The sequence below is a fragment of the Capra hircus genome, chromosome 20 (assembly GCF_001704415.2).
Source record: "Capra hircus breed San Clemente chromosome 20, ASM170441v1, whole genome shotgun sequence".
Classification (NCBI taxonomy): Eukaryota; Metazoa; Chordata; class Mammalia; order Artiodactyla; family Bovidae; genus Capra; species Capra hircus.
In genome coordinates, this window is record NC_030827.1 from 5,719,787 (window position 1) to 5,730,534 (window position 10,748).

At 35.9% G+C, this 10,748-nt stretch overlaps 1 protein-coding gene across 3 annotated transcripts in view; it reads left to right on the forward strand.

Moving 5' to 3' along the window:
- The window catches only part of CPEB4 (cytoplasmic polyadenylation element binding protein 4), a 71,646-nt gene extending 61,185 nt beyond the window's left edge, over positions 1–10,461 (forward strand). For 2 of the 3 annotated variants that reach the window (XM_005694540.3, XM_005694541.3), the window contains 4 exons: positions 336–454; positions 2,069–2,183; positions 3,309–3,490; positions 6,055–10,461. In XM_005694540.3, the coding sequence (XP_005694597.1) occupies positions 336–454; positions 2,069–2,183; positions 3,309–3,490; positions 6,055–6,282 (644 nt within the window). In that variant the 3' untranslated portion in view covers positions 6,283–10,461. The remainder of the gene's footprint in view (positions 1–335; positions 455–2,068; positions 2,184–3,308; positions 3,491–6,054) is intronic. The other variant, XM_005694543.3, reaches the window with a different exon arrangement.

The following is a 10,748-nucleotide window of genomic DNA, read 5'->3' on the forward strand; positions in this document are numbered from 1 at the left end:
TGTGTAGTTTATCCTTATATTTTCTTCATAAGTGTTTGCCTTCAGTGTACAGCTGTTTGTTGCTAAACTAACATTTTCCCAAATGTGTTTTTAAAATTTCTACTTAATATATACTTTTAATTCAAATTTGATTTTACTCTAAAGGAGGTTTCAAGATAATACCAAATTGAACTTAATGTTGATATTGTCAGACTTTGGGTGAGATTAAGTTTTAGGGGTTTTTATTTGTTTCCTTTTTTTTTTCTAACCTTTTCCTTACTTTTATGCTTCCTTTCACTTGAAGAATTATGAAAAAAGTGGGAAAAATAAAAGTCTTTCAAAATTGTTTTTATTAGGCTATGCATTCCTGCTATTTCAAGATGAAAGCTCTGTTCAGGCTCTCATTGATGCGTGTATTGAAGAAGATGGAAAACTCTACCTGTGTGTATCAAGTCCCACTATCAAGGACAAGCCAGTAAGTGCAGTCTAGTATGAAAATAGCTTCTCATTTTTGCCTCTGTTCGTTTTTCCTGAAAAATACACAGACATCTTAATGTATCTGTTAACTGAAACATTTGTAAGTAGAATCAAAATGAAAAAGCTTTGTTGTTGTCATTTTCCTAACCTTGACATTCTATATATTTGTGTACATTATTTTGACATTGAAGTTTTGGTTAACTAAAGTATTGGTGAATCTTTCTATTAAAAGATGTCACCTAGTATGCATTTGATAAATATAAAGTAGCTGAATTTCCTCTGAATGATAGAACTCAGAATCACAAATATACCTGTCTTTCTTCTTCTTCTCTTTGGTCAAGATTTTACCCAGTACCATATGCAGCAAGTTATGTTATACAAATAACTTGCTGCCTATGGTACTCTTGCCAAGTATTAATAAAATAAATTATGTATATACATAAATGTACATTACATATTGTTTCTTTTTGAAAGAGTTTTTATTATAAAATTTAGTCTTTTGGGAAGATCCCCTGGAGGAGGAAATGGCAACCCACTCCAGTACTCTTGCCTAGAAAATGCCATGGACAGGGGAGTCTGGCAGGCCAGTGTCCATGGGGTCACAGAGTCGGACACGACTTGAGCACATGCTCACACAGTGTTTAGGAATAGTAGCAATAGCACCTGGCCTATTTTGACAAATCTGACAAACCACAATCTTTTATCCCTTGACCAGTACCTAGTGGTGGGGTCCCTTTCGGGATGGAGGCTCCAGTAGGCTTAGCTCAAGCAGTAATTTGTGGAGCTCCTCTTAGTGTCTTGGGGTTGTCCCCAGTTTTCTGTGTGGCTAGACTCTTTCTATTTGACTTTTTTGTCCCCTGCTGGTCTCCATAGGTATTTAATTTTGAGAACTTTGGGCCTTAGGACTTGGTTGGTATACCTGTTGGGAATACCCTGCTGTTAACCCCTTAGCCTTTGGTGTGGGCATTTGTAACAGTTATATAAATGCAAACAGTTAAATAGAGGTACTTAATTCTTAGTGTTGAAAAAGGCAAAAGATTTATGTGACCTGAAGAGAAACCAGAGTATTGGTTAGTTTTAATGGACACACTGAAGTGTTTTATCATAAAACATTTACTGTAGGTATCAATATTTTTATTTTGAAATGCTTTACAATGCAATAGATTTGTTAATATCAGGAGTAGTTTGCATTTCCTGGACATAGGTTTGGACACACAATCCTAGTTTCTTAGCACTGTATACTAATCAGCATCAAAAACCATGCTAAATCTAAATTATATGGCTGCTGAGGGGTTGGGTAGGATAGAAGCCCAAATAAACTGTAAAATAGTTAATTAACTTACAGATAATTAAGGTCATGTTACTGTTAAGCAGTTTGGTTTATAATAGGCAATTAAATTGAACTTTCCAGGCTTGGTTAGATTACTTTTAAAAATGAAATGAAGTGTTGGGATATGCTTTTAAATCTTTTTTGGTTTTCCGGTTTTATTGATTTTTAACTATATAAATTACAGCTTTTTAAAGTAAAATATTCTCTAATAATTATAAACTTAATTTCCACATAAATTGCCTGTGTTGAGACTGAGACACTTTGGTTTGCACACTCCCCTAGGTACAGATTCGACCTTGGAATCTCAGTGACAGTGACTTCGTGATGGATGGTTCACAGCCTCTTGACCCACGAAAAACTATATTTGTTGGTGGTGTTCCCCGACCATTGCGAGCTGGTATGATGCAACAGAGAAACAAAAGCTCTGTTTTATCCTTTAGCATAAGAAATAGCTTATAAAGATATTTTTAGGATAAGTTTTCCATAAACATTTGAGTTAATGTCTTAATAGTGAGAGTCCTGGACTCCAAGTGTCTTAGCTTGAATTCATGTGCTCTGTTCCAGTTAATAGCTGAGTAACTTTGGACAAATTGATTTCTCTAATTCTCAGTTTCCTCATCTGTCAAATGGAATTATAAGTATGTCCTTTATGTAGAGTTGTTCTGAGGATTAAATGAGGTAGCAGATGCTTGGTGCCTAGTGCAGGGTCCCGTCATGCTCGTGCTCATCGCTCTAATTATCATCCAAGAGAGAAAGTGCTTCCGGGACGGGTTAGGTATCAAGATGTTCATGGTTTGTTCCCATGACCCCATGTGCTCAACAGCTACTTACTGAGCACTGAAATTCACAACAGGGTTCTCAGCAGTGCATTGTGTTTTTAGAGCAGTACTCACAGAAGAAATTTCATCCTTAACTTCAAATAATATGAGTTTTAATATTATAGGTGAGATGAAGAACATAAAATAAACAAGAATGCCATTTTAAAATTGTAACATTTTGTGGAGAATAAGATTCATTTATTATTTCAAATTTAAATTTGGCAAATAGCTAGACTATAGGGAAAGGTAAAAGGGTTTTAATGGAAATCTTCTCAAAGGACTCCCAGAGAGTCTACCAGTTAGCTTCCTAGTGGTAAATGATAATTAAGCTTTACATTGTTAACTGGTGAATTTATGGTGGCATCGTGATATGGAGCAGATAGACCAGGGTACCAAGTCCAGCACAACCACTTTACTTTCCGTGACCTTGCGCAGGTTGATCATTCTCTCTGTGCCTCAGTTTCCCCAGGAAATCACTACTTACATCATAGGGTTGTTTAGATTATATGTGAGACACTCAGCAGAGTCCCTGTCCTTAGTCACAGTAGATTAAAATCAACACAACGGACAACTGATTATAATAACTAGTTTCATTTTAATAATTACTATAATGATGGACAGATAAGCTTCTTTCGATGAAACCTTTGGTGAGCCAGATGATGTTTCCTGGTCTCGAGTGTCCTCTCTACTCCTTCCATATGTAGTGGAGCTCGCCATGATAATGGACCGGCTGTACGGAGGCGTGTGCTATGCTGGGATTGATACCGACCCTGAGCTGAAATACCCCAAAGGAGCTGGGCGAGTCGCATTCTCTAATCAACAGAGTTACATAGCTGCTATCAGTGCCCGCTTCGTGCAGCTGCAGCATGGAGAGATAGATAAACGGGTAAGTTCTGGACTGCATTCTGGGGAGTTCTCAGAATGGCCCTCCGTGTCATTACCAAGCTCAGAAGGGGTGAATTTTATATGACAGTAAAGTGACAGCTGATTTATGCCCATTGGATCCACTAGATGCAAGTTCTAGAGCATATCTAAGAATTTCCTGTGGATTTTTTCTGTCTCTTAGTGTTCTGAGTAGCCTAACAAAATACTCAAGTCACTTTGCTTGAGTCCACTTAATCTTTCCTAAGCTATCACCTCCATCCATTCATTTACTCAGTCATTCAATAAATATTTACCAAATCCTTTGTACTTCATTATATTAAGTATATAGACTTGAATGCCTTTGAGATCTCCTCACCTTTTTTTTTTTAACCTGGGATATCAAGAATACCTCAGCAAGTCCTATTTTCCTATGCACTGTGTAACAAATGATTAAATCATTCACTTCAAGGACTGTGTCTAAGAAATAATATTTCATTATAACAGATTAAGTAGAAGAACTCAGAATCCTTCCATTTGTAATCTCTTTTACCACCTGAAATTTGGTGGTAGTTCATTAGAATTATTTTCATACTTTAAATTCCTCTTTGTTGTGTTTATCCTCTGTATCAGAAGGCTGGAGAAAACCTCAGAGATAACTCTTCTGTTTTTTAATGTATTGTATTTGAGACTCTGTGTTCACTTATATGTCTTCTTTGCATTCACAAATTTCTTAGCTTTGTGTTTCAGACATTCAACAAATACTGTAGTGCCTAGGGCAAGAAGTCTCTGTACTCAGGGGTTTATGTTCTGGTGGATGGAGTGTGGCCTGTGAATCGACTGCTAGTTGGTAAATGGTTTGCTATGAGTTTGTATTGAGATAGGAATTCACCCTAGAATCCACTGCACTAGGAAGCACAGTGTTTAGTTCAGTTGAGATTTTTTCACAGAAAGACCTTCTTGATGAAGAAAGCAGTGCATTGATTTTCATTCTGGTGTCAGCTCCTTATTTCATGCCAGACTGGTACTTCGGTTAGGGCTGACTGAGATACCAGCACTCCAAAGCCCTATGCTCAAAAGTCTTTACTGATTGACTGTATTGTGACTTTCTCAATTTAATACGTAAAAACTGTCAGTCACTAGTGGTTTACATGGGAGAAGGAAATGGCAGCCCACTCCAGTATTCTTGCCTGGAGAATCCTTTGGACAGAGGAGCCTGGAGGGCATGCTGTCGATAGGGTCGCACAGAGTCGGACACGACTGAAGCGACTTAGCAGCCGCAGGAGCAGCAGCAGCAGTGGTTTACATTTACTGCGTATGTTCATTTCATGTATATTCCACACAAGTGGCAGCTGAGATTTTCTCATCCTAGTGGTCATCGTACTGTGAAAATGTTAAAGAGAAAGGTATAGATCTGTTAATAAACATGGAGGAAGGGGGCAGGATTAGTTGCTGTATGTATTGCCATACCTCCTGGATTTTTATTTGCACTAAAAAATATGTACATTTGAGTAAACAGTCTCTCCCACCTCATTGCTTCATTCCATCATCGGTTTGGGAGTTGTAAGGTTAGCCATTAGAAATTCAGACTTCATTTGTATCCCGCTAGGATCTCCAGTCCTCTGGCCAGTCTTCTTGCCACACTGTAGGTGTTATGGAATGGCCTCGGGGCCAGAAGCCTAATCTGCTTGTTACATCTGCTCTGCTGGCCTTCTGTGTCACTCCTCTTTTTGTTCATGGTCTGTCTTCCTCAGGATCCCTTGTCAGAAGTGGATGGCAGCAGTGGTAGTGATAGCCTGGTGTAAGGGAGTTTCAATTGTGAGTCTCTCCAAGTCTAAAAATAACCAACTCTTCTCACTGGAGAATCAAGAGCCAGGTTATTTTTAATGCTTGAGAGGCTCAAATGACAGATCGGCCTATTGAACACTGGAACAGACCCAGTTTTATAAATTTACCTCTGACTTTTAGACTGAGGTAAACCGTTCTTCCTGACAAAGAACAAAGCAAGGTTTTAGATTATGAGTACTATGGCTGTGTCTTGTTTTCCTGGAGTTTGAGGTTTGTGATTATAACCCAAGATGTGTACACTGTAAATAGAAACCATGACCTTCTTACAGCTCAGAGGTTTACGGTGTAGAAGTCAGGCAGCTTCCCTCTGATTTGTACATTGAAGTGGCTCTGGGAATCTCTTAGTTGGTCTTGTGCAAATTATAATTCCACGTATGACAAGAATCCAGATCCACTAATTAAAGTGATGGTTTGTGCCTATGAAGACTCTCCCGTGGGTTTAACCTTGTAATGTTCTGAAACATTAAGTTGGCTTCACTTTTAAATTTATGCTGGAACCTTGTTTTTCATTTGAAAACTCTTTAATTAATAAGACAAAAATGTAAAATAATGGGCGTAAAAACCTTACTAGTTCCTTAAAAGATGATAATTTAATTTCAGTAAAGGAGTTATTGACCCTTCCTTTTGGACACCTTGGCACAGATTCATTCAGACAGTGGATGGAAATGTACACACACGTCTGAGTTGCTAGGTCCATTCACTGAGAAGTGTTCAACACCTTTCTTTTATTTTTGGTTGCAGGTGGAAGTTAAGCCATATGTCTTGGATGATCAGCTGTGTGATGAATGTCAGGGGGCCCGTTGTGGGGGAAAATTTGCTCCATTTTTCTGTGCTAATGTTACCTGTCTGCAGTATTACTGTGAATATTGCTGGGCTGCTATTCATTCTCGTGCTGGCAGGGAATTCCACAAGCCCCTGGTGAAGGAAGGTGGTGACCGTCCTCGACATATTTCATTCCGCTGGAACTAAAGGATAACTACAGTGCTCATTTTCAGGCCTCAGAATAAGTGCACTCTTCTGTTAATTCTGCCCCCTTCCTCAACCTCTTCACGCTGGCATGTCCTTTTGTGCAGTCTGTAACTTAACAGTAGTCTAACAGAGAGAATGACCTATAATATAGGTGTTTTGTAGATTCCCGTGTCACTGAAAACAAGATGTATGAACTCCTTTTTTGTATTGCCATCATGTTGCATGGAAGTTTCATTCTCTTGTTTTGCTGGAGACTAAGAGGATCCAAACTTCCTGCAGCATTTTCTTAGAGGAGAGAGAGAAATATTAAAAGAAAAACGAAACAATAGAGTATTTTGGGTTTTTAATTAAATTATTGTTGATAATAGAACAGATAAGAATACTTTTATTAAAATAACCACGTAACAATAACACTATCAGTCTCTCCTGATGTGGGGTTTCCCCCAGGGAAGTGCTTTTGCCTTTCTCTTTCTTTTCTTTCATCTTTTTTGCCTCTCTTTTTTTCCCATCCCTTTTCTGTTCTTTCAACAGCAGTGGAGGAAGTTAACAATTATTAACAGGAAAGAGCATGTTAAAGCAAACACAAATGCATGAGCAAGATTGAAGCAGCATTATAACTAATTTTAAGGGTTTAGAGGCAGAATATCATTTCATTATGCCTCAAAGTTACTACCACATCAGAAAAAAAAAAGTAGGCAGAGCTAGATTTATTTTCTTTTAAACAGGTTTTTAAATTTAGAATGTAAAAGTTGGGTACATTTATTTCTGAGGGGAGTGCACTTATTTATTTTTAAACTTTTACTTATCCAGTCACAGCCCCAGGAAACCTACCAAAGCTAGACTTAATGACAACTGGTGGGAAAACTAGCATTTCCTCTCCTAAAGAACAAATGTATAAATTTTATTTTTGATGTTATATATAAACTCTATATCCTAATTTCCTAACACTCATCAGGTGTCAGCCTTTGCTCTCCATTTTGACATTAAAAAAAAGCAAGCAAACAGATCAAGAGATACCTCAAGGATATCATTTTTGATTTTGTGTTAGACTACCATATATAGTCAAAACTGGAAGACAAAACCGATATTCAAATTGGCTGCTGATTGGCTTACTTTTAGATTTAAAGTTACTTTGGATATCCTGTAATTTAGTTGTAACATAGAAAATGAAAACAAAAAGTAGTTGCAAAGTGTTTTGCACTGTTGAACTAAGTAACTGTGTAAATCTGTGCAAAGGTACGTATGTTTATCTTACTCTTCCTATAAAATAAAATAACATTACAGTTTCAGAATTTAGCATGGGACATAGTCAGTGTTTGAAGTGCCAACTTCATCAAGTAATGCATGCTTTATTATAAATAAAACTCTAGCTTTTGAAAGGCGTTATTATGTGTTGAACAGTATGCTTCAGGGGTAAATTGAAAAATAGTCTCTTGAAGCCCTGGTCATTGGAAGTAACTTTCATTCTAATGGACATTTTCTTATGAAATGCCCTATCCACCATGAAAAGGATTATTATCATCAGTGTGCAAAACATTAAAAACAAAAATCTAATGGCAATCTTGCTAGTTGTGCTGCCTAACAGTACCATCTTGGATCCTTCAAAACCAAAGACTTGCCCTAGCACTGCGGTGAAACCACCTGACTGATGACCCCTACTGATCATGTTTAGGAAAAGCAATCCTTTATTTTTAATCCAGGCTTTAATGAACTGTATACCTGTTAAATTCCAAAGGTCAAAATGGAGGCATTTGCTGTCTAACAGTCAGACACAAGAAAGGGAGCTGCTTATTAAAGAATCCCCTGCAAATATTGAAAGCGGTCATGTGAGCGGAGGGTGCTCTTGTGTAGCTGGTCAGGGACTTTTTCTTTTCTCCTGAATGACATAATTCTAATGGGAATGTTCATTTGCCTCTTTTTATTCTTTTCAATGCTTGTAGGTGGCTTGGGGTGTGCTGTCGTGCTGTTCCTACTCAGTAAACAGGTGTGATGAGCTAACAAGAAATAACACTGTTTGAGAACTAGCTTTGAATAATAATTTTTCCCTTTGTACATGACCTGCTGAATTTCGGTACAGTGTTTTTGTAGCTAACTTATTTTGTCATGCACATAATGTATATTTGTTATGCACTACTTTTGTATATCTTGTTTTTCCAACAGTGAACATTTTTAGGCACACTTTTCACTGACGGGATATCTCTTTATGCAATACCTCAATTTTTCATATTGCAAAGAGTAGCTTTTTGTACTTTTATTACTGAGAGATCTTCATATACTTCATTTTTTAATATAAATAATTTTAATAAATTTTATTTTCTTATATTCTGCTTTTTATACATTTCAGTGCTCTGCATACATTTTAAATTATGAATGTTGTGCACTGGCAATGCTATTTTAGAGTCTGCAGAGAAGAGAAAGCATGTTGCTTAAACATCCTTCCCCAGCACCAGCTATTGGTGTACCTATAATTTAAGAGATAGTCTATGTAAAGTAACAAATTAATGAAAAAAATTCGCATGAAAATGACAGATAACACTGTAGTTCCTAAAAAGAAAAAATTAAATGCATAAGCATAGGGTAGAAATTTAAAATAACAAAATTGTCTACAGCTTCTTACTAAGTTTTTAAAATTATTCATAATGCAGACATTTTTGGTGAATGTTTAGCCATTTTTAATATTAATAAATTGATGTTAAGTGTTTGATTCAGAGATGTCTGCTCTTTTAAATTATATATAAAGAAAAAAAATAGCCTGCCGTGGGACAGGTGTGTAATGTTAGTATGCATGACTAATGTAAGAAATTGTTATTCTACTAATATTTACTTGTGATTGTGTGACAAGCGTGTTTACAGATTATTTGGTTACACTTCAATTTACAGGGCATAAACAATTATTATCTATTACTCTGAACTTTATTGATTACATGTCCTTCAGATTACATGGGATTGTAGTTGGGAGTTACCATGTAACTCAAAACATAATTAACATGTAATTAGTTTACAGATTTTAGGGTATCACTTCAATTTACCAAGCATGTAGTTCTAGCGCACTAGCATGGCACCAGCCATGTACTTACAATGTAGTTACAGAGTAATTACATGGTTATTTTTGCAATGTAAAATAAAGTGTTTCTGATTATTTTCTATGTAAAGGAACCCTCTCCCTTCCCCTTCTGGTCCCCACGCTTTGGTATAATATATATACTTCTCCATACACAGACCTCTGCAGAATGCAAAATAAAACTTGCAGTGAATGAATTTAGCATTTTATGAGAGTGCTGTTGGAAAGACTTGATAATTCACCCTTTTTGTTTTGAAGAGTTGAATCTTCTGTTAAAAGGTGATTTAAAACTTGAATGTGATGAATTGTGGCAAGTTAACTTCAAGTTATGTGCAATACTTATTTCAAACTTTTGAAAGATCTTTGCAGTGTAATTCTTTGTTTTTAATTGCAGACATTTAAAAATGTCATTTTCTACTGTTAAGAGTAATCCTCTTTCTTGCTGGTGTTTCTAAAGAAAAGAATCAGAAATCAATCTTTCTACTAATGTAAATTTGAGATTATTTTTAAAAATGGAATAAAAGAGGTTTTGGTCATTTGCTTTATTTTATTATCTTATTTTAAAGCTACTGTGATTGATAGCATTGTAAGAATTGGGACAATATTGTATTCAACTGTTTTATTTTTTATATTTTTAAAATTTAAAGTATAATTAGTTTTTATAATTTTCATCAGATTTTTGTTATATTTTTTGGAAGTGAAACTTTTAGCAAGTGGGTGTCTAGTTTTTACTAATCCCTAATGTTTTTTTTTTCCAGTGTATTGCTCATATTATCAGAAGGAAAAGTTATTTAAGTATGTCAGTTAATTGTACTACTTGGCTGAATTTCCATATAGTTTTTACTGTGTATGGGGAGGTTGTAGTATTTATTATAGCATTTTAAATAAGGGTAATTCATTTTTTATTAAAGTCATTTTCACGTTAAGTTCCTATTTTTGTATGTTCTACTCTTAAGTTATATAACACAGTTCCTTTTTTAAAAGAGTTCATTTGTTGAAGTGCTAGTGGAAAATTAATGTTATTAAATAGTTTGCAAATGACTATTTATACCAGTATGCGTATAATTTTTAAATATTTGTAATGTGAGATGTTGAATGAATAAAACTTTTAACTCAGCTTTCTTTTAATATACTTATTTATTTTCAACATAAGTAAATTGTGCTTCCAGGGCTGGGAATATAACATTTAAAAAATATTAGGAACATATTCTTTGGCCAAAGCAGAAGAAGATGAAATGAAAAGATGTTGGTCATATAAGTGCTCCTGGCAGATGTGCCTTGCTTATGCAAACACCTAAATGTCAGTGGTGGTTCTCTTTGGCCTGCAGTTACTTCACATGCTGCCCTGCAGAGGTCTTTTTGTCTGCAGTCTTCAGCATGTGTGTGAGGCCTGAGCCTGCGATCC